The sequence below is a fragment of the Lepus europaeus genome, chromosome 6 (assembly GCF_033115175.1).
Source record: "Lepus europaeus isolate LE1 chromosome 6, mLepTim1.pri, whole genome shotgun sequence".
NCBI lineage: Eukaryota > Metazoa > Chordata > Mammalia > Lagomorpha > Leporidae > Lepus > Lepus europaeus.
Genome location: NC_084832.1, coordinates 37,708,022 through 37,732,069, shown reverse-complemented (window position 1 = coordinate 37,732,069; position 24,048 = coordinate 37,708,022). Strand labels below are relative to the sequence as shown.

General features: G+C 39.7%; 1 protein-coding gene across 1 annotated transcript; it reads left to right on the top strand.

Moving 5' to 3' along the window:
- The first annotated feature begins 22,970 nt into the window (after positions 1-22,970).
- LOC133762294 (large ribosomal subunit protein uL23-like) lies at positions 22,971-23,487 on the top strand. The gene has a single exon (XM_062195301.1). The coding sequence runs from the start codon at positions 22,971-22,973 to the stop codon at positions 23,439-23,441; it is 471 nt and encodes a 156-aa protein (XP_062051285.1). The 3' UTR covers positions 23,442-23,487.
- Positions 23,488-24,048: the final 561 nt, after the last annotated feature.

Below are 24,048 nucleotides of genomic sequence, written 5' to 3'. Positions count from 1 at the left end.
CATGCATAGATGTCTCATTATTTCATACTTACATCTCCAATTCAATTTTAGGACTGTAAAGTTTTTACCTAATCTCATCTATAGAACATCTTTACCTCTTTCTGCCTTGCCAACAACCTTGGTTCTTAAGGACCCCAGATTTAGTATAGTTACCCTTTGCTTTATCCCACCTTATATACATGATAACTTGATGCAAATGGAAGGGGAGAGGGAGCGGGAGGGGGGAGGGTTGCGGGTGGGAGGGAAGTTATTGGGGGGGGGAAGCCATTGTAATCCATAGGCTGTACACTGGAAATTTATATTCATTAAATAAAAGTTAAAAATTAAAAAAAAAAAAGAATAACAGTGTTACTACCACCATCTGTATAAATACTGAGAATCCTCTCAGGGAAGATCCCTGACTGCTCACATTCAAGAGCTCACTCTGGAGCTCACTCTAGAGCTAAGTTAAATGTTGCTATGACTCCTTCAGACATCAGCACAGACCACCTGGCACTCACAATGAGTTAATTTACGTGATGGCTTATTTCACATGTGTCTCAGCGTGACTCAGCTAATGGATACCCAACTAGGTGGTGAAACATTTCAGAATTCCTGTCTGTGAAAATGTTTCTGATAGAGATTAGCATTTGAATCAGTATACCCAGTAAAGATCTCCCTTCTCCAAGGTGGGCAGCCATCATACAATCTGTTTAGAGCTCACCTGAATAGACAAAAAAGTATAAAAAGGGTGAACTCTCTCTCTCTCTCTCTTCTCTGAGTGGCGAGATCCATTTTCCACTGTCATTGGCCACTGTAGTTTCTGATACTCGGGTCTTTTAAATTCTCAACTTTTTTTATGATTTACTTATTCATTTATCTTGGAAGAGTTACTGGGAGAGAAAGAGGGAGAGAAAAAGAGGGAAGGGGAGAGGGAAGGGGAAAGGGAAGGGGAGAGGGAAGAAGGGAGGGAAGAGGGGAGGGAAGGGGGGAGGGTGGGGGGAGGGAAAGGGGGAGGGAGGGAAACAGAGAAAGATCTTTCATCTGCTGGTTCACTCTCCAGATGTCACAATGGCCAGTACTAGGCCAGGCCAAAGCCAGGAGCTTCATCTGGGTCTCCCACATGAATGACAGGAGCCCAAACATTTGGGCCATCTTCTAGTGCTTTACCCAGGCCATTAGTAGGGAGCTGGATCATAAGTGGAGCAGCCAGGATTTGAACTGGCACCCATTATGGGATGCTGCATTCTCTTTTTTCAAGAGCCTAACAGGAAGTGTTCTCATGTTTCACAACTATTGTTCTCTGCTGTTGTGGCATAAAAACGATCATGCACCATGTAGAATCAAATAGATATGACTGCACCAATGAAAGTTTTTGTTTTTGTTTTTTCCACATAAATAGGCAATTAATAAGATTTGTTCAATCACCCATTGTGTTCCAGTCTTTCTGTATTATTGCTATAGCATTGATCCATATAATCTGCACATTAACTATTGTTTGATCACTCAATGTATCTTTGTCTTCCCCAGTGTCCACTGAATCTTCAAAATTATGCTCCCCCATATTCAGAGCTTGCCCCATTATTTCTTCTCACTTTAAAATTAGGCTTCCTGCATATTTTAGATAGGAACTATCTACCGTAATAAAATGTCCTTGCTTAAAGGCTCATGAGTGGCAGAGAACTATTGTCTACATGGCACTATAAGCTCCTTCGATCAGTACAGATTCATCTTAAGTCAACTGCGCTCGGCTCCTATCAATCACATCATTCTTCATTGAATCATTCACAAATTAAGCACATATTATTTATCTCATCCTGTAAGCAAATATCTTTTAAAAAAATAATCTTGACCTCAAATGATTTGATATACTACAGGTAGAAATTAGTTCCATGCCCAATGTTCTCCTATGTCCCACCTCCTTGACAAGTCATTACAAAGCCATTTATGGCCTCAAAAGTGAGGAAATGAAACTGGGATGGAGAGAATAGAACTAGGAAAGACTAAGTAAAGAGATATTTGAAGACCAAAGACTTGATGAGCTAGCATGTAGAGGAGTTTCCTTTCTGGCAGACTGCTTGGACATCTTGGAGCAGGAGATTGCAAAGAAGATCTGTCACAAGGAAAAAAAAAATATAAATAAAGAACTGTCTTCATTCCTTTTCCTTGGCCAAGTTCATGCCATCCTACAAAGAACTGCAAACAGAACTGGTTCATGACTACCTATCTTTAATACCAAACTGTTAAGATTTTTACTTAACTAAAATTCAGGAGTCTGTTTATGACTATGGTAGGTTATAGTACAATAATCTTCCCAATAGGACCAACTAGAAAAACTGGATAAACTGTCAAAAGAGTGCAATCTGCAAGGATTGCAATTAACCACAAGCCTCAAAACGCCGTACTTCAGAACGCAGTGAAGGGCTCATACAGAGACCATATACCAACTTGCTCCTGTCCAGTGTGGAATAATTCTTTTGAGTGCTCTTTATTCTGCAGCTCCTTATCAGCCTAGATGAACCTCTCTTGGAGTTTAACCAGTCTGAGATTTCTCTTACCCAGTCCTACCCTGTCTTTCCTTCCCTTCTCCCACAACCATCACACCTATACCAGTCTCTAACCATTCCTGCTCTCACCCCCATCTCTCACAAGCATTTTGCTGATGAACTGCTTGTGGTTCTAATTCTATCTAGCAGTCAATTTTCCTAAAGACTGAAACTGACACAGTTGGTACTGACAGTGCTACACCAAATGCATAAACCTCATTGCATAATGTGGTTATGGGACTTCACACGCACCACCTAGATGGCCAGGAGAAGCCAACCCTATGGGAAATGTGATCCTCAGACACAAGATAGTGCAACTGCTGAAGAATTCACCCACAGGAAGCTAGAGAGAAGATCCAATGGTAATGGTTTCAGCATTTAAGAGACATGAGACATCTGGGGACAAGGGAATTTGTCTTCTTACTCAACTGCATTAATACCCTAAAGAGAAATAATAAAGAACTCTGAGTGTTTAACAGTTAACAAACAGGACTAAGCTTGAGGCTAGACAAGGTCATTGTCATAGCTTACAGAGTCGATGTTGGCTAGAGTCACAGTACCAACAACTGAGAACAAAACTCAGAATCTTCTATTTAGGGTCTAGGTACTCCAAACCGGTTTATATGGTTTCAGTCAAGAGAATTCTGATACACTAAGTTTAAGAAACTATTGGGGAAAACCTGGAAACTCCTTAGAGAATGTAGAGCTAGTCAACCACTACCCTTTAAGTGCCAAAAAGTCTCCCCATATGGAAAAACACTACAGAGATTTCTTCTTGTCCACAAGGCAGAAACAGGTCCTTCAGAATCTGGACACACTTACTCCAATATCTATTTAGGGTTAAATACCTGCATTACCTAGCATGAGATAATGTTGCACCTGATAATGGAAAAAAAGAGAATAAATTAGGTAGGAAGCTAGAAAAATCAGCTAGCAGGTACTGGCAGGAGCCATCCAGATATCCCTAGATTGGACATCGAAGGTATTTTATCAAAGGGGCTAGAACATAAGACTTGTTAAGAAAGAATTATTTAAGTTGTAGACACTTTCTTTGGATACAGGATTAACACCTTAGCAAGAATCCCAGGAGTTGAGGCAAATTCTCTGATACAGTGGCTCTAAGAAATCGGGAGAGGGCTGGCGCCATGGCTCATTTGGTTAACCCTCCACCAGCAGCACCAGCATCCCATATGGGCACTCGGTTCTAGTCCCAGTTGCTCCTCTTCCAGTCTAGCTCTCTGCTGTGGCCTGGGAGGGCAGTGGAAGATGGCCCAAGTGCTTGGGCCCCTGCACCCACATGGGAGACCGGGAGGAAGCACCTGACTCCTGGCTTCGGATCGGCGCAACTCTGGCCGTAGCGGCCATTTGGGGAGTGAACCAATGGAAGGAAGAGCTTTCTCCCTATCTCTCTCTCTCACTATCTAACTCTGTCAAATAAAAAAAAAACAAAGAAATCGGGAGAAAGAGGTGACACATAGAAAGCCAAGCTGAAATGCTAAAGTTATTATGGAAATAGAAAACACTAGATGTAGTGAAGGCATTCTTCAAAAAGATCTGTTGTAGACTTACTACATTTCATACTTATACTACTATAATAATTCATACAGCAACCTAAGGTCTTATATTTAGGTTTTGATCTATTTAACAATGATTGTTGGGGCTGGTGCCATGGCATAGCACGTAAAGCTGCCACCTGCAGTACCAACGTCCCATACGGGCACCGGTTCAAGTCTCAGCTGCTCCACTTCTGATACAGCTCTCTGCTATGGCCTGGGAGGGCAGAAGAAGATGGCTCAAGTCCTTGGGCCACTGAACCCATGTGGGAAACCCAGAGGAAGCTCCTGGCTCCTGATTGGCACAGTTCCAGCTGTTGCGGCTATCTGGGGAATGAACCAGCAGTTCTAAGACTTCTACTCCTCTCCCCCCACCTTTCAAATAAATACAACTTAAAAGAAAAAAAAAATGATTGTTGAGAGAGAAAGGAGGACATGAGTCAAATTTCAATATTCTGTATACAAATACTCAAGTTTCTTGGCACCATTTAAGAGATTATCCTTTCTCCACTATATGTTTTAGCTTTTTTCAACTTTTAATTAAGTAGCTGACAGAGATAAAGGGAGAGATTATGAGAACCAGTAAATAGATTCACACATATACAAATGACCTGATGTGTAACAATGCTGCAGTCAACTAGAGAAATAATGATTTTTATGACAATAAATAGTACTGGGTCAGATATCCTCAAGGAAAGAAAATTAATCTTAACTCTACTTCCTTCACATAGCTTTTGTGTCCATGTGTATTCTTTATCACATACATCAACATAAACTGTACAGTTACACATGTTACTGACAAGAGATGCACACCAAAGATTGTGCATACTACCCTTTAAACAACCTAAAGACTTTCCACAGGTGATTTTGACTACGTGTGATTTTCACATTACGGGATGACTTTAGAACCTAATGTCTACAGAAGGTGGAAGCCCAATAAAGTGAATGTGTAACAGTTAAGCACAGACCTCCCTGTACTCGGTAGAATTTTACATGTATGGTGGCAGACTAGTGGAAAAGGTTTTGGCTTTCGCAGAAGTCATCTCCCGGTTCTATTTCTGTCCTTACTTCCAACTGCTAGCTTTATGATGGAATAAATTGCTTAACTTCTGTCCTTCAGCCTTTTCCTTTGTAAATTCTGACACCTCTCAACTCAGTCCATTGGAAAGATATAACAAAATATTTGATCTTCTGAAATCTATGATTTGCTTTTTAGACTATAAACCAGCCTCGCTGTATCTTTAGCTATGTTATTAAAATAGATTTAAACTTAACTATTCTAAAGTTGTTAAGCAAAGCATTGAGGTTGCTTTCATGTCTTCTGTAATAGTTGGTTTCAGTGATCTGGATTCTCTTCTACCAATTTCTGCATTTTTATCTTCTTAATTATTTTAGTTGGACATATTTATGAGGTAGAGTGTGGTCATTTACACATCTGTTCATACAGATTTTTTTAAAAATACATTTTCTACATTCTGTTTTCTTCTATGAGTTTTATATTTTCAAGTCTGATGTTTAGGTTTTTGATCCATGTCAAAATTATTGGTGTGTAGCATGAGAAATGAGGGGAATAAGGTCAGTTTCAGTATTCTATAAATAAATATCCAGGCTTGTTAGCACCACTTATTGAAGACATTGTTCATTCTCTAGCACACATTTGGGTCTTTGTTTTTTTTTTTTTGTTGTTGTTGTTGTTGTTGTTTTTTTTTTTTTACTTTTTTAATTTGAGAAGCAAAGTGAGAGAGACAGAGAGCTCTTATCCACTGCTTCACTCCTCAAATACCTGCCATGGCTGGACTGAACCAAGTCTCCCACACACGAGGCAGAAAGCAGTTACATGAGCCACTTAACTTTCATGCCAAAGTCAGCCTTAATAAAGTTGTGCAACCAGGTGCCAATGTCAAGTATCATACCCAGAAAGTCTGATAGAGGATGTAGTCGTCTTAACCAGTGCCTTAGCCATTAGGTTAAGTGCCCACCACTCCAGTGTCTATTTTTGGACGCATTTATTGAAAATAAATTGGCTGTACATGTGCAGATTAACTTTTGGAATTCTTCTGTTGTATTGATCTTTGTGTCTGTTTTTATACCAATGCTGTTTTGGTAACTACGGTTCTGTAAAATGTCTCAGAATTAGGTTTTGTGATGCCTCCAACTTTGTTCTTTTTGCTCAAGGTAGCTTTGACTATTCAGAGACATTCATACTTTCAGATAAATTTTACAGTTTTTTCCTAGTTCTTCAAAAAAATGCCATTAATATTTCGAGGGAACTGAGTTAAAAATCCGCAAGTTGCTTTGAGTACTATGGGCATTTTAACAATATTAACTCTTCCAATCCATGAACATGGGAGATCTTTAAATTTTGTGTATATTCCAATCCATGAACATGGGAGATCTTTAAATGTTGTGTATATTCTTCAATTTTTTAATGCATGTTTTACAATTTTCACTGTAGAGGTCTTTCACATCCTTATTAAAATTTATTCCTAGGTATTTCTGTAGTTATTAGAAATTAGATTGCTTTTACAATTTCTTCCTCAGCAAACTCATTTTCAGTGTATAAGAATGATAGAAAAAAAATTTTAGGCAATAATATCTTAGATATAATGACAAAAACAAAATAGGAAAATGGGCTAAAATCAAATCAAGACATTTCTGCAAACAAAACAGTTAACACCACAGAAGAGGAGAAAATATTTGCAAACTATTCATCTGACAAAGGATCAATATCCAGAATACATACAGAACACAAAAAAAAAAAAAACTCAACAACCAAAAAAATCCAATTAAGAAATGGGCAAGGGGCAAGCACTGTAGTGTAATGGGTAAAGCCGCAGCCTACAGTACAGGCATCCCTTATGGGCACCATTTGGAGTCCCGGGTGATCCATTTCTGATCCAACTCTCTGCTATGGCCTGGAAAAGCCATGGAAGATGTCTCAAGTTGTTGGGCCCCTGCACTCATGTGGGAGATCCGGAGGAGGCTCCTAGCTTCAGATCAGCAAAGCTCTGACCATTGCAGCAAACTGGTAAGTGAACCAGCAGATGGAAGTCTGCCTGTCTCTCTGTCTCTCTCTCTCTCTCTGCCTCTCCTTATCTCTGTGGATAACTTTCAGATAAATAAATCTTAAAAAAAAAGAAATGGGCAAAAGACATAAATACACCTCTCCAAAGATGAAACAGAAAATGGCTACCAAATATATGAGAAATGTGCAATATGACTAGCAATCAGGGAATAAAAATTAAATCCACCAGATACCATCTGAATGCAGTTGGAATGGCTATTATCAAAAGGACAAAAAATAACAAATTCTGCTTAAATTGAACCCTCATATATTGTTGATGGAAATTCAAACTAGCATAACCATTATTAAGAATAGCTTGGAGAGTCCTCAAAAATCTAAAAATTGGTCTATCATGATCCAGTTATCCCACTTCTGGCTATAAATCCAAAAGAAATGAAATCAGGTTATAAAAGAGATACCAGCAGTTTCATGTTCAATGAAGTACTACTCATAATAGTCAAGATATGGCATCAGTCTAGTTATCTTTTTTTTTTTTTGCATCTGTGGATAAAGAAAATGTGGTATGCACACACAGTAGACTGCTATCCAATCATAAAAAAGAATGAACCCCTAGTATTTGCAGCAAATTGATGGAACTAGAAATTACATGTTAAGTGAAATAAGCCAGACACAGAAAGACAACTATCAGATGTTCTCTCTCAGATGTTAAAATTAAAGAGTAACCCACATGAACTCAGAAGAGTAATTACTAGAGACTTGTAAGGCTGCAAGGAGGAAGTAGAAAGGGAGATTAGAGAAAGGATACCAAAATACAGTTAGAGGTAATAAGTTCTTGTGTTCTATAGTCCTGAAAGGTGATTATGGTTCACAATGATGTATTACATACTAAACAAAGAACTGGCAATGAGCAACTAGTAGACGCCAGAGGAAGACATGAGACAGAGGAAGAATGGATAGGCAGAGATGTTGACTGCCTAATTTGAACAGTTTATATCACATGCTTGTTAAAATATTGCATTGTAGTTAATAAAGGTAACTACTATGTTAAATTTTTTTCCAAATAATACAGAATATTTTAGTGGCCTTAGGGAGGCAAACACTTCTTAAACAGAGTTCTAAAAACACTAATCACAAATTAAAAGTTATTAATGCTACATTAGGCAGCATTAAAACTAAGACGTTAAACACAACCCACAAAATTCAGACTTCTACTTACACTGGATCTATCCAACAAAGGACATATAGTCAGAAGTTCTGAAAACCAGTAAGAAAGAAAAGAAAAAGCAACAAAAATGGGCAAGGGACTCGGGGCCAGAGCTGTGGGGCAGTGGGTAAAGCCCCAGCCTGCAGCACCAGCATCCCATATGGGTGCTGGTTCAAGTCCCGGCTGCTCCTCTCTTGATCCAGCTCTCTGCTATGGCCTGAGAAAGCAATAGATGATGGCCCATGTGCTTGGGCCCCTGCACCTGTGTAGGAAATCTTAAAGAAGCTCCTGGCTCTGGCTTTGAATCAGCTCAGCTCTGGTCATTGTGGTCATTTGGGGAGTAAACCAGCGAAATGGAAAACCTCTCTCTCTCTCTCTCTCTGGCTCTGCATCTCTCTGTAACTCCTTCAAATAAATAAAATATATCTTTGGAAAAAAAATGGGCAAGGGGCTAAGGTACATCACAAAACTATAAAAGACCAATGAACACATGAAAAATGTGCACATTAATCATCAGTAAAACAGCAGACTCATAGAATGGCAAATGCCCAAAACAGCACTCCTGCCTCAGAATCAAACCTTGGGACATTCGGATCTGGCTAAAAGGTCCATGAGAGTCTCACAGGCATGGAAAGCCATGACACGGTGGCAAAAAACAATCTAAATGAAAGAACCTGGTGACCAAGACCCCAGCAGAAGGAACAGGCCATCACGGAGAGAGCCGCCTTTCTCTGAAGGGAGGAAGGAATCTCCACTGTGACACGGCCTTGACTAAACAAGTTCAGAGTCAGTGAACTCAAGGGACTTCCATAGCCTAGACAGCTCATAGCAAGAGTCTCAGGTGACTGCTGACGTCACAAATAAGAGTGCCAATTGTTAAATCAACAACGGGAGTCACTGGGTACATGCTCCCCACGTAGGATCTCTGTCCTTAATGTGTTTTACTATGAAACTTAAAAACACTACTAGTCGAACAATACCCTATACCTTGTGCGGTTGTGTAAATGCAGCCTGTTGAAATCCTTGCTTAGTATATACTAAGTTGATCTTCAGTATATGAAGGTAATTGAAAATGAAACTCGATAAAGGGCGGGATGGGAAAGGGAGAGGAGAGGGCCACGGGAGGGAGGGAGGTTGGGGGGGAAGCCACAACAATACAAAAGTTTCACTTTGTAAATTCACATTTATGAAATAAAAAATAAAAAAATTAAAACAAAAACTCTATATATGAAGTACATTAAAACTGTCCCCTTTATATAAACAAAGAAAAAATAAAGTAAAAAAAAAAGGAAAATACTTCAATTCTTATACCTTGACATTTAAATCTTAAAAAGGCAGTATAAAAATCACATATACCATATTGTTTTTTTACCATAGTCTATGAGCAAAATTTTTCTATGTCTTTAAAGACTTGGCCAGGCTAAAGTCAGGGGCTTGGAACTGCATCTGAGTCTTCCACATAGGTGGCAGGGGCTCAAGTACTTGGGCCATCATCTGCTGCCTTCCCAACACAGTATCAGGAAGCTAATACAATTCAAAGATTGGTCACAATCTTTTCTATTTTTATCTTAATTTCCGTTTGTAATTGGTATTTTTGTTTTAATTTCAAAAATGTTTATTTTTGCTCTTGATTATCTTTCTCGTGATTAATGAAATCTGATTTGTTCAAAGTCCACTGGTTCAGAATGCGTGATAACATAAAGTGGCTGTTATAAAGACTCTGGTGTTAATAAAATTGTTATTCTGAAGCAAAAAAAAAAATCATCAGTAAAGATATACCACTGTTGTTATGGTTTGGATAGCATATGGCTCCTGAGCTCATGTAAACAAACAAGTTCCAAAGTAATGGATTGATAAAGTAGCAAATGGCAGGCCAATTCAATTACAGTGTTCAGGATAGGGCCTAGTAAGAGATCCTTTGCCCATTGAAGGCATGCTCTTGGAAGGTAGTGTTTACAAGAGACTTGGTTACCAAAGTTGGAGTCAGTACAGCTACTCTCTCTGCTTCCCGACCCAACACCACGTGATCCTGCTCTGCACACACTCTACCACTGCCATCCTCTATCCTCACCAGATGGGTCGACCAATAAAGGTACACTCAGTCTTGCACTGTGAACCTCCAAAGCCAAGAGCCACAATAAGCCATCTTCCTTCATAAATAGCTTGAGTATTTGTTATAGTAAAAGGAAACTAAAACAACAAAATATCCACCACCATAGCTAAAATTTTATGCAGCAATACAACTTATGAGCAAGAATCTGGAGCAATATAGAACTGCTTGTCATAGCCTAAACTTGTCCCAACACTTTGAAAAACTATCTGTGCATTTTATTAAAGTTCACCACACCTACAAGTGTATCTTATGTCCAACAATTCCACTTTGGATGTAATACCCAAAATAAATGCATAAAAATATATTCCAAAAGAAAATAGCAAAAGTTAGAAATACCTCAAATATCATCAACAATAGAATGAAAAATCAGTTCCGGTAAATTCATAACATGGAATAATACAAAGCAAAGCAAACAAAAAAAATGAGTTACTGCTAAAAATAACAGAGAGCCAGCCTTGTGGCATAGCAGGTAAAGCCAATGCCTGCAATGCCAGCAACCCATATGGGCAATGATTTGTGTCCCCCTGCTCCATTTCCAATCCAACTTCCTGCTAATGGCCTGGGAAAAGCAGAACATGACGTAAATACTTGGGCCTCTGCTACCCACGTGGGAGACCACGTGGGCAGGCTTCAGCCTGGTTCAGCACTGCCCACAGCAGCCATCTGGGGAATTGGGAGAGGGAACCAGCAGATGGAAGATCATACTTTCCATCTCCCTTTCTGTAATTCTGACTTTCAAAATAAATTAAAAAAATGAATTACAATTTTGAGAAAAAAGCTTGATCAGAAACCAGGGTGTACATTGTTTTATATACTTTTCTATTTGTATAAAAAGCAAGAAAAATTTACTCACAGAGGACAGAATTATTATGGGTACTGAGAAGGTAGATGTTCCTAGAAAGAAGTGAGAAAGTGGCTACTTCTAGAGTGATGGTAATGTTAATTTTTTGTTTTCATTGTGAAATTCTTCATACTAGAACCCATCAAGTTTGTGCCATCTTCCATATGTATGATAGTTGAATGCTAATTTTTATAAAATTCAAGTACATGTTGGTAAACAAGAAATATCATTCAATTGCTCTTTAAAATTATCATTCAGCATAGCAGTTCCTGCTTTGAAGGCTTTGCCCCAGATTCCCATTTACAACCTTCAAAAAAGAGGACAGTTTCTCAGTAGAGTAGCCACATTTCCCAGGATGCTAAGAAATGATATTTTAATCAAACACTTTGCTTTGCAATGTAACTAACAGCTTGTATAAACATAGCAAATGCTTTCTACCAAGTGAACTTTTGGAATGTTTTTGCAAGCAAAATGATTGTACTTCTATATTAGTCAAAAAGTTTTTCCTGAATGGAAATGCATAATTTCAGTTTAATAAGACTTTTCAACATAAGCTGTACATACAAATGTTATTTTCTCCTTTCCTTGTGTTTACAGCATAAGATAAGCTGTAGTCCAATTTTATGTGCTATTTTATATGCAAATAAGAGGTTATTTTTGCATGTTTTCAGTTTTATAGGCGACAGCCAAGAGAATTTTTTTAAAAATGCAGTTTTGCACTCTTGTCGGGGAAGTGACTTTTCTATTTGGTTCATTTGGCTTCCTGTGAGCATCTTTATCTATTGACAGCTGATGAAAAATTGAAACATCACAGCTTTGAAAAGTCAATACAATTTTAATATAATTTTATCATTTGAAAATGAAATGTGCTCAGTTTGGCTTTTTGACCATACATTGAAATCATCATTTGAATCTCTTCCTCTATTTAGAAGCAAGTATCATCTTCCATGTGGATAAATCTGCAGGCCCCCACGTGGACAAATGTGAAAACCTTCCTTTGGTAATATTAAGCCAAGTCAAGATGAAACCCACAGCTCCCTCATCTATCATAGAACAGGAATGAGAAATGCATTTACTGGCTAGTGTCAATAGCCAATAAAGGAGTTAAGAAGGTTCTAACATGAACAATTACTGATCCCAGAAAAGCAGCTTTGATTTTGGCAAGGACAGATTTGGAAAGACTCATAGGTCTGACAGAACTAATACAGTGAGCATGCTGTTAATCCAATGATATTCCAGCAGGGAAAAAATCTGCTTTGGCCAGTGGCACACTGAAGGAGCCAACAGCCATTAGGCCAGGACTCAAATAAGCAGGTGGGTTTATGTCAATGGATGGCCTACTAGTAGACAAAGCAGAGTAAGGACATGGAAAAGGTGCCAGTAGGTACACAACAGGTAGGAGTTTAGGTAGGCTGTCTTTGAAGTGCTTACCAAGAATTCATGAAAGTGGAATTAAAGATGAGTTTGTTTTTGATGTAAAAATTTTTAAATACACATGAGGGGACTTCATGAGTTTATGCGAATTATCATCAAAAAAAAAACTATGCATGGATTTCAAATTATTTTGCATCATTTAATTTCATTTTTGTTCCATAAACTTTAGAAGTACTCATATGGATGCTGAATAGCAGCAGGAAGCACAGGGCTCACAAAGACTTCTATTCTGATTCAACGGAATACACTGGGGTGGGCACTGTGGCACAGTAGGTAAAGCCACGGCCTGCAGTGCGGGCATCCCATATGGGAACCGGTTCAAGTCCCGCTGATCCACTTCTGATCCAGCTCTGTTAGGGCGTGGGGAAGCAGTATAAGATAGCCCAAGTCCTTGTTGGAGACCCAGAAGAAGCTCCTGGCTTCAGATGGACACAGGTCCAGCCATTGCGGCCAATCAGGGAGTGAACCAGTGGATGGAAGACCCCTCTCTCTGCCTCTCCTTCTCTGTGTAACTCTTTCAAATAAATCTTAAAAAAAGAAAAAGAAAAAGAAAAAAACAGGAGGAGAGCGGCAAGATGGCAGAATAGGAAGGGAGCACATTGATAGTTCGTCAAGACACACGTTAATATAAGTGGAGATACTGCAGGGTCAAGGAAGAGTAGGGGAAGAAACAGCAGAGGAAACTCTTCCGGAACTAGTGATTCACAGTGGACCTGCGTGGAGAGCGTGGGAGCCCAAGTTCGGGACACCAGCGGCAGACTCAACGCACCAGCGCTGGAACGCGAGGTGAGCTGAACCACAATAGCCCGAGACACCGGCAGGCAAGCGGAAAGAGGAGACTAGAGGGAACGAGGCTTGAAACTCCGTGGGGAAAAGTTCACCAGGCTAACTAGAAGAGAGAGAGGAAAAAAAAAAAAGTGACCGATACGGACACGAGTTTCTCTCTCTCCGCTCACCTCTCAAAGGCGAGCAAGACAGAGCAGGCGCCATTTTGGACATACGTCATAAGCAGGGCGACCTCAGGTCTGCACCGGCCCTGAGCCTAGCAGAAACACCTTACTCTGGGGGGAGGGGTGAAATAACAGGAGATTAGCATCTAACTTGGCAACCCAGTGGGAGACTGCAGGAGAATTGGAGCCCACACTGAGGGCAGCACAGATTCCCTGTGTGGTCCTTGGGAAAGAGCTTCTGATCTCTGGCTCCTGTGGGTATATCATTTGCCTGCTATCTCCCTCCAATTACGTTCAGCTGTGTGGAATTACTTCCCTTTTGAATCAAAAAAAAAAAAAAAGAGAGAGAGAGATTTACCACGCCTAACCTGGGAGTGTCATCTTTGACACACCCTCATCCCTGAGGAACCAAACACAGCTCTCAGTCCACACTCATCTCAAGCCTCTAAGGCTCCACCGAAAGCAGACAGTCCACTTAATATAGAGCCATAGTGTAACAAGAAAAAACACCACAGTGAAGAAACCAAATATCTCCAACATGCCAAACAACAAATGCAAAAACCAAGCTAACAAGAACAAGGAAGACACTATGACGCCCCCAAATGAAAAAGACACCCCAATGCAAGATTATGAAGATGATGAGATAGAAGAAATGCAAGAAGCGGATCTCAAAAAATTGATAAGAACATTAAGAAGTTCTCAAAAACAAATTCTTGAACTACAGAAATCCTTCATGGACAAGATAGAAAATCTCTCTCGTGAAAGTGAAATATTAAGGAGGAATCAAAATGAAATGAAACAACTAGTGGAACAAGAAACTGAGATAGTGACGAGAAATCATAATGAAATGAAGAATTCAATAGATCAAATGACAAACACATTAGAGAGCCTTAAAAACAGAATGGGCGAAGCAGAAGAGAGAATATTGGACTTAGAAGACAGAGAACAGGAAAGGAAACAGGCAAACCAAAGAAAAGAAGAAGAAATTAGAAATCTAAAAAATATTGTCGGGAATCTACAGGATACTATTAAAAAACCCAACATTCGGATTCTAGGAGTTCCTGAAGGCATGGAGAGGGAGAAAGGATTAGAAGGCATTTTCAGTGAGATACTAGCAGAAAATTTCCCAGGTTTGGAGAAGGACAGAGGCATCTTAGTACAGGAAGCTTATAGAACCCCTAATAAACATGACCAAAAGAGATCCTCACCACGACATGTTGTAATGAAACTCACCACAGTGAAACACAAAGAAAAGATCCTAAAATGTGCAAGAGAGAAACGTCAGATTACTCTCAGAGGATCTCCAATTAGACTCACAGCAGACTTCTCATCAGAAACCCTACAAGCTAGAAGGGAATGGCGAGACATAGCCCAGGTACCAAGAGAGAAAAACTGCCAGCCCAGAATATTATATCCTGCAAAGCTCTCATTTGTGAATGAAGGTGAAATTAAGACTTTTCATAGCAAACAGAAACTGAAAGAATTTGTTGCCACTCATCCTGCCCTGCAAAAGATGCTTAAAGATGTGTTACACACAGAAACACAGAAACATGGTCACCAATATGAAAGAAGGTAAAGGAAGGAAACCTCATAGCAAAAGATCACAGGAAGCTCAATTTCTCTTTGACATAGAATTAAACTCTGATGCTCTGTAAAGCAATGTGTTAAAGTAATCTATTATGTTCTCTTGATGTCTGTTAAATTCTAATTGTTCAAAAACAGCTGAATTTTTATTAAGAGCTATGGGTTATTTAAATATGTGCTTATTTTCAAAGATTTGAATAATCACCTTGTAACAAGATCAAATTTGGTCTATGAGTTTATAATTTTAAACGTGGCGACTTAAAGTCTTTTGTCATCCACAGTTATATATGATTTGCTGCTCATAAAACTAAAGCGTTGTTGGTTCTGTGTTTAGCTGTCCTCCTATAGGTTCCTATGGACTTTTTCCAGCCACTTCCATTGTATTCAGTACTTTGGGATGGCTCTGTAAACAGATGAAGCCAATAATGTATTAGCAGTACCAACTGAGAGAAAGTATGGTTAACTGAGGTTACTAAAAAGAAAAAGCAATTCAAATCAATTGGCAATCTACAAAAAGAGTTAAAGATTTTAAAAGCTATTATTAAAAATGCTATATTGGTCTAGTATGCTATGTTATATGTGTGTACATATTGTATGTCCACATGGGGAAATTTTATTAAGAGTTTTATTTTAAATGGCTTATAGATAAGATTGTCCATAAATTTAAGCTGCTAAAATCAATCAAAGATACATTTTAATTTGTGTGACCTGAATCTGTGTATCATATGTTTTAAACTTGTTGGTAGAAAGAAACTAAAAACATTTTATATGGTTGTGCTTAAGTTTACTGGTTAAACAAACTGCACCATGTAAGATATTTAAGAGCTGTTTTCAAATACATGATTCTTAAAAATTATAGAAGGCATTGGACCTTCTGGTAAGTGTTTTCTTAAGTTGTTATCTAATGGTTGAAACTGTTTGCTAAGTATTCATGTGATATTGCTATTGTCAGCAAGCGATCTAGGACTTGCTCCCTCATTTCTCTATTCTAAGCCCAACTTGTTCTTTCATTTCTCTATTCTCTTCAAGGTAGGAAACTAATTCTATTATGAAGGAATCTGTAGGATGCACAATTTAATCTTTAGACCTTATAAAAGAGATGGCTAACATTTTTCTGTAATAGCATAGCCAAAATAAGAACTTAAATAATAATCTCATAGCTAGATTCACTTCACCATCAGCCAAGTATACAGTAAGTAGAAAAAACCTCCCTTTCAGACCAAAGGGAAAGAAAGTTTTAAAGTGAGAATATAATTTTCCTCATGGGCATTGTCTACCTTAGAAAAACTACTACAGAACATGCCTGTGACTATAGACTTGTAGTTCAGGCCACCGAAGATTAGAGATGGGACACGGGCACTCCCTTGACTTGCATCCTCTGGTCTGCTTTAACACAAACCAGGAGGAAAAGAAAGCTAGGCATCAGAAGCAATGGGTGGCAGGCCTATTAATGGCTGATCTGTACAGTGATCTGCCCTCAAGGAGACCCAACAGGCCAGTCCACTGCAGTGGCTTTCAATGTGGTAAGCCTGGGCTTCAGCAGAAGTCAGCTTGTGAAGAGCCCTGGCAGCTCTGCCAAGAGTTGGATCACTGGAAATGGACCTGCCCTGGAGTCGAAGGATGCCCAGGTCAGAGCCACAGATCTTATTGGCTCTAAGCTGAAAAGCCCTTCACTCAGCCCAACTTCCAAAGTGACCACTGCAGCTGAGGGGATGGTCAAGTAGGGTCACCAACATTGCAGGCAGAACTGTAAATTTCTTGTTAGAGATGCCCCCTGCCTTTACCTGGCCAGCTCTCCTCCCAGGCCAGCCAAGTAATGAAAGTCAACAGAGTGCCTTCCCCTAGGAGGTTCACACCTCCCTTAGGATATACCCCATGTGAAGAGATTGATAGGTCTGGGCCTCTTAACTTACAAGGCCTAAAGCCCAACAGATTATTATTAAGCCCCTTCTATCAGGTTCTAGTTGCCTCTCAATCAGAAAACTTACTTGTAGCTTAGACAGCACCTTTCTTAGCTCCTCTAATAATGACTCTGTCCTTTGTTCTAGACCCTGTCTAGCGTACTTGGGCCTCATTCCTTTGTAATCATAACCTCTACTCTACCACCAATGGCTCTACTCCCAACCTGTGTGTACTGATGGTCCTCTTCCCCACTTAATGCTGTATAATTGTTCAAACCTGGTTAATGCCACTCTTAGGATCATTGGTTACTATCCTCACCCTGTCTTTTATGACCTTGTCTAAATATGATCAGAGTCGGCAAACTTGGAAGGCTTCCATAGCCTTGGCAACTCATGACGACAGCCTAGGGTGGTTACTGGCGCCATAAACTAGAGTGTCAATTTGTTGGGTCAACAACAGGAGCCACTGTGCACTTGCTCCTCATGTGGGATCTCTGTCCTTAATGTGCTGTACATTTTGATTTGATGCTATAACTAGTACTCAAACAGTATGTTTCACTTTGTGTGTCTATGTGAGTGCAAACTGTTGAAACCTTTATACTAAATTGATCTTCTGTATATAAAGAGAATTGAAAATGAATCTTGATGCAAATGGAAGGGGAGAGGGAGCGGGAGAGGGGAGGGTTTCGGGTGGGAGGGAAGTTATGGGAGGGGGAAGCCATTGTAATCCATAAGCTGTACACTGGAAATTTATATTCATTAAATAAAAGTTAAAAAAAAAAAGAAAAAGAAAAAAACAGAATACATTAACCAAATTCAAAAGGAAGTAATGTTCTATACTGGGTTTTTTCACCTAAATTGAGCAAAATCTACTTACTACAACTTTAGTAGAAGGCCAGAAAAGAACCATCAGCATTTCTTTAAAATAAACAAACTTGTTTCAAAGGACGAATGTAAAACAATGGGGTGGGAGGGATATCATTTTCTACCTGCTAGTTCATACCCCAAATGGCAAGACTAAAGGCAGGAGCAAAGAACTTGACTCACGCCAACCACATGTGTGACAGGGATCCAAGTAGTGGCGCCATTACCTTCTGCTTCCCAGGTATATTAGCAAGGAGCTGGAGCAGAAGCGGAGTACACAAGGCTACAACTTATACTCCTCCAAAAACATATGGACAGTGCAAGAAGTGGCTTAGCTCACTGAGCCACAGTACCTGTTCCCAATAGCAATTATTATGTGCTATTTACTGATACTGACAGATTGTCAAATCCCACTTGAAGAGAATGAGGTCTGGTGGAAGAGAAGTGGCTAGGTGAATATGAAGTCTGAAAAATGCTTTAACAGAGGCAGAGGGGGTGTGTAGAGCAAAGGAGTATAGGGATTGGGGAGAAAAACAGGTCTTGACTGTCTTTTCTATCTACATCTGGAAACTGGAAAACAGTATCAATACAGCAAGGTGTTGAAAAGATTGACTATCAAGTGGCTAGCACATAGTTATAATGCCAAAGATGTGAGTGAATCACCCCTTTCAGCTACATATGCAAACTTCACAAGGATCAAAGACATTGTCTAAACTTGAGAGTGTGCATACATTATGAACATGGGGTATTAGTTAACAAAATGCATTTAGTATTTCTGATGGGCCAATCACTGTCTTAACTTCTTTGAGCATTTGAGAGAACTTCAAAAAATTCATGAAAAAGTACAATTAAAAGTTTATTTTGATGCAAAATGTTCTGAAGTCCATGTATACATTGGACCTTCAAATATGGAAACATATTTTAACAAATCAGTTTTACATTTTTGCACTGAAATAAATTTATCTTTTAACTATTTCCCTACAACCTTTTTAAAGTACCATCATATCATTCCATTTAATCTTCTTAGCCCTATGAAGTAGATAGTATCATCAATTCCATTTTACAGATATGCAAACTAAAAAATTGAAATTGAGTTGTGGCCAGCGCCGTGGCTTAACAGGCTAATCCTCCACCTTGCAGAGCCGGCACACCGGGTTCTAGTCCCGGTTGGGGCACCGGATTCTATCCCGGTTGCCCCTCTTCCAGGCCAGCTCTCTGCTGTGGCCCGGGAAGGCAGTGGAGGATGGCCAAAGTCCTTGGGCCCTACACCCGCATGGGAGACCAGGAGAAGCTCCTGGCTCCAGGCTTCGGATCAGCGAGATGTGCCGGCCGCAGCGGCCATTGGAGGGTGAACCAACGGCAAAGGAAGACCTTTCTCTCTGTCTCTCTCTCTCTCACTATCCACTCTGACTGTCAAAAAAAAAGAAAAAGAAAGAAAAGAAAATGAGTTGCTCAAGGCTACGCTTTAGCTGGTGCCAGTGCTAGGATTCGAACACAGCGTCAAGAGTCCACAATAATACTATAAATAGACATAACACCCTACTCCTCTATCAGAAGAAAAAAAGAAAACCAAGTAAATGCAAGACTTGGCACTTTTGAGGTCTATTTAAAACATCAGTGGCAGACCCCAAAGAAGTGCAGAGAGACAGTAGTCAAACTGCGGCAGCAGCACATTTTTTATATAGTTGTTTCTGCTAATCATCTCCCTGACTGCTCTGGCATCGAACTCTATCAGCACAGCCATGGCAGGAGCTGGGAGTCTATAGCCAGAGACTTTTTATTACCAGGGTGAGCAATATGGTGCATGGCCAGCATCATTTCTGTGATCATTTGTGATGCACATACACACTAGCAGCAGCTGTACCCTTTCCCCTCGATCTCTCAATTCCAGGGTGGCAGAACTCCATGTTTTAGATTGTCATGGAACTTACCACAGAAACTTTAAATATCAACTTATGCCCCAGGAATCTGGAAGATTTAAGGTGGCTTCCCAAAGGATCTACTTGAAAATATTTTCAATAATAACTCATCAAAAATAGAGAAAAGCAGCAGCCTAACACCCACTTAATATACTTTTATATTCTTTCATTTAAGGTATTTATGTTCATTTTAAATTAACTGGAACAACTTAAAATCACTAAAATATTACCAGCAGAGATTATATACTTTATTATTTAGCCTTCCAGAATGTTGTCCATCACTGAACTTTTATTAAAACAAAAATGGATTTATGAAATTGTTTTGTCCACTGTGTAACTGCTTTTCTCATATAGAAATATTATCCGGCCAGCGCCGTGGCTCAACAGGCTAATCCTCCGCCTAGTGGCACCGGCACACTGGGTTCTAGTCCCGGTCGGGGTGCCGGATTCTGTCCCAGTTGCCCCTCTTCCAGGCCAGCTCTCTGCTATGGCCCGGGGGTGCAGTGGAGGATGGCCCAAATGCCTGGACCCTGCACCCGCATGGGAGACCAGGAGAAGCACCTGGCTCCTGGCTTCGGATCAGCGTGGTGTGCTGGCCGCAGCAGCCATTGGAGGGTGAACCAACGGCAAAGGAAGACCTTTCTCTCTGTCTCTCTCTCTCTCTCTCACTGTCCACTCTGCCTGTCAAAAATTAAAAAATAAAAATAAAAAAGAAATATTATCTACCCATGTCCCATGTAGAAGTATATTTTTTAACTCCTGCTAGCCTTTTTTTGTTTTATGGATGTTAATAATTTATATCATCAGTCCCTATCATTACGTATCCAGATTTTCAATTTTCCTCATTTGTTTATCAGAATGTGTCTCATAATTTGCATGTTAACAATATTTCTATGTAATAAAAAGGTTATCCAGTTCTAGGATGCCTTTTCACTTTACAGTGGCTTTCCACTCTTGTTTCCCATTTTGATTAAAAGTTACATGAACATTTAAGTTGTCAATTCTGCCTTCAGTACCACGCCAAGAAGGTTTTCCAACAATACTCCCCACTTCATCATAATTATGTCAAAATTTGTGGGCAACTTCCTCCAATGTAATTATGTCTTCTTTTCCATTTATTTGTTTGTGAAGGAGTAGGCTAATATAATCTTACCAAAATACTTAACCAGAACTGCCAGGTATTTTATTGCCTAATAGTACTGAGAAGTATCTGCTTGCAGGAGAAAAAGTATATTACTAAAACACAAAATAGAACATACCTGAGCTTTTACTGTAAAATGAAGGGCTTGGATTACATTTTCTAGAAATTGATGCAATTGTATCACATAAACACCTGGAAATATCTCTGGTATTGCTATCCAAGCTAAGGAACTTTTATCCATCTCCTGCTTGAGTTGTAAAGATTGGCTTCAAGCCATCCATTTTCTACCCCCACACCCCCTCCTTTTTAAGTTTTTTAAATATGCTTGTTTTGGTTTGTGTGTTAGTTTAAAAAGGAAACAAAAAATACTATTTCAAATAATACAGAAAGTACAAACAAAAGTTCAACGAACACACAGATTTAACAATTTTTTAACATTTTGCCACATTTCCTATATAAGCATCTCAGACACATCCATGCTATTTTTAAAGCAGGGATGAGTATATTAATATCACATAATGTGGGATTCATGGCAAAGACCACAAAATGAAGAAAGGTATATTATATGAGCAATACAACTCAGTGGAGACATTTATAAATACTTCCATACCAAGTAATATGGCATCCACACATTCTTCCATGTTTGAGAGAAAACATTTGTCTTTCTGTGTCTGGTTCATTTCATTCAGCATAATGATCTCCAATTCCATCTAAACTCAGGATTTCATTTTTTATGGCTGTGCAATATTCCATCATGTATATTTATACATTTGCTTTATCCACTCATCCATTGATGGACATCTAAGTTGATTCTATATGTTTACTACTGTAAATAGTCACGTTATGTATGTTTTGGTTTTTTAATTTCATTTTTAACTGATATACAAAACTCATACATACTTATAAAAGACCATATGATGATTCAATAGAGCTATACACTGTATAACATTCAACTCAGAAAATACATATATATACATATATATAATCTTCAAACATATCAGGGTAGGCAACATCAGCTCAGGGGCCATATAAGCCCTGTGAAATCATTTGGTCTGGTCTTGCCATGGCAACTGCAGGCAGGCAACAGATCTATAACAGGCTAATTTTTAAGCTAGTAATTTTATGTGGCCCGTGAATGACATTAGAGATATCCACATGGTCCTCAGCAGAAAAAGATTCTGAATCCCTAGGTGATAACATTCCAAATCCTTTGGTTTTTGTTTTTTTAAAAAAATTATACAGTACATTATGGTTAATACATAATCAGTCTACTGTACAATAGAACACTGAAAGATCTTAACCTACCTAACAGTAACTTAGTACCCATTAATCAGCCTTTGCCCATCTCCTCCTCCTCCCTGTTGATCCCAGCCTTTGGCAATATCCACTCAACTTTCTTTTTTTTTTTTTTTTTTTGACAGGCAGAGTGGACAGTGAGAGAGAAGGACAGAGAGATAAAGGTCTTCCTTTGCCATTGGTTCACCCTCCAATGGCCACCGTGGCCAGCGCACCGCACTGATCCAAAGGCAGGAGCCAGGTGCTTTTCCTGGTCTCCCATGGGGTGCAGGGCCCAAGCACTTGGGCCATCCTCCACTGCACTCCTGGGCCACAGCAGAGAGCTGGCCTGGAAGAGGGGCAACCAGGACAGAATCCGGCACCCCGACAGGAACCAGAACCCAGTGTGCCGGAGCTGCAGGTGGAGGATTAGCCTATTGAGCCACGGCGCCGGCCACCCACTCAACTTCTATGAGATCAATGTTTTTATATTCCACAGTTGAATGAGAACATGCAGTACTTGCCTTTTTAGTGCCTGGTTTATTTCACTTAACACAATGACTCCTAGTTCCAGCCAGGTGGTCTTTCCTGTGTGCTGGGTATCACAGGATCAACAGCTCATTCTAATTCTATATACCAAGATGGCGCCAAAGGCGAAGAAGGAAGCTCCTGCCCCTCCTAAAGTCGAAGCCAAAGCAAAGGCCTTAAAGGCCAAGAAGGCAGTGCTGAAAGGCATCCACAGCCACAAGAAGAAGAAGATCCGCATGTCTCCCACCTTCCGGCGGCCCAAGACACTACGCCTCCAACAGCAGCCCAAATACCCTTGGAAGAGCGCCCCCAGGAGAAACAAGCTTGACCACTATGCCATTATCAAGTTCCCCCTGACCACAGAGTCTGCCATGAAGAAGATAGAAGACAACAACACCCTGGTGTTCATTGTGGATGTCAAGGCCAACAAGCACCAGATCAAACAAGCTGTGAAGAAACTCTCTGACATTGATGTGGCCAAAGTCAACACCCTGATCAGACCTGACGGAGAGAAGAAGGCCTATGTGCGGCTGGCTCCTGACTATGATGCTCTGGACGTTGCCAACAAAATTGGGATCATCTGAACTGAGTCCAGCTGGCTAATTCTAAATATATGTTTTTCCACCATAAAAAAAAAATCTATATGGGCTGTCTCCTTAGCTACCTCGCTCAGAAGTTGTGAAGGATGATTCCACATCAGAGAGCACACTGCTCAAAGAGAAAGCAGATGCCATGGCTACTACTCCTAACAATGGTGCTAATATCCAAACCATATAATTTGACTACAGAGATTTTTTAACTAGTAGCTAAGAAATCCAACAAGTAATGTACAAATGGAAAAACCTTAACAATATTCTACATGACTTTGTTTTCCCACTGGTTTCATTCCTAAAGCAGTTTTTTGAGGTCCTGCAGCAGCTCCATGATTAAACATTGATAACTTTTAAATCTATGTGTTATTCCACAGCCACCATTAAAATCTGTCAGTGATATCACTAACTTTCCAGTTTAAGACATTTTTCCCCCTGGAAGAATCTGTTCATTACAGTAGTTAGCAACCACTCAGTTAGCAAAGAGCCCTAGGACAAAATAGGGGACAAGTTAATGGTGTAACAAATCAGTCGTTAAGCTAAATGGTCAGTTTGCACAGTACAGTATTATTGCCTTATTGAACTCAACTTAAAGATTTAC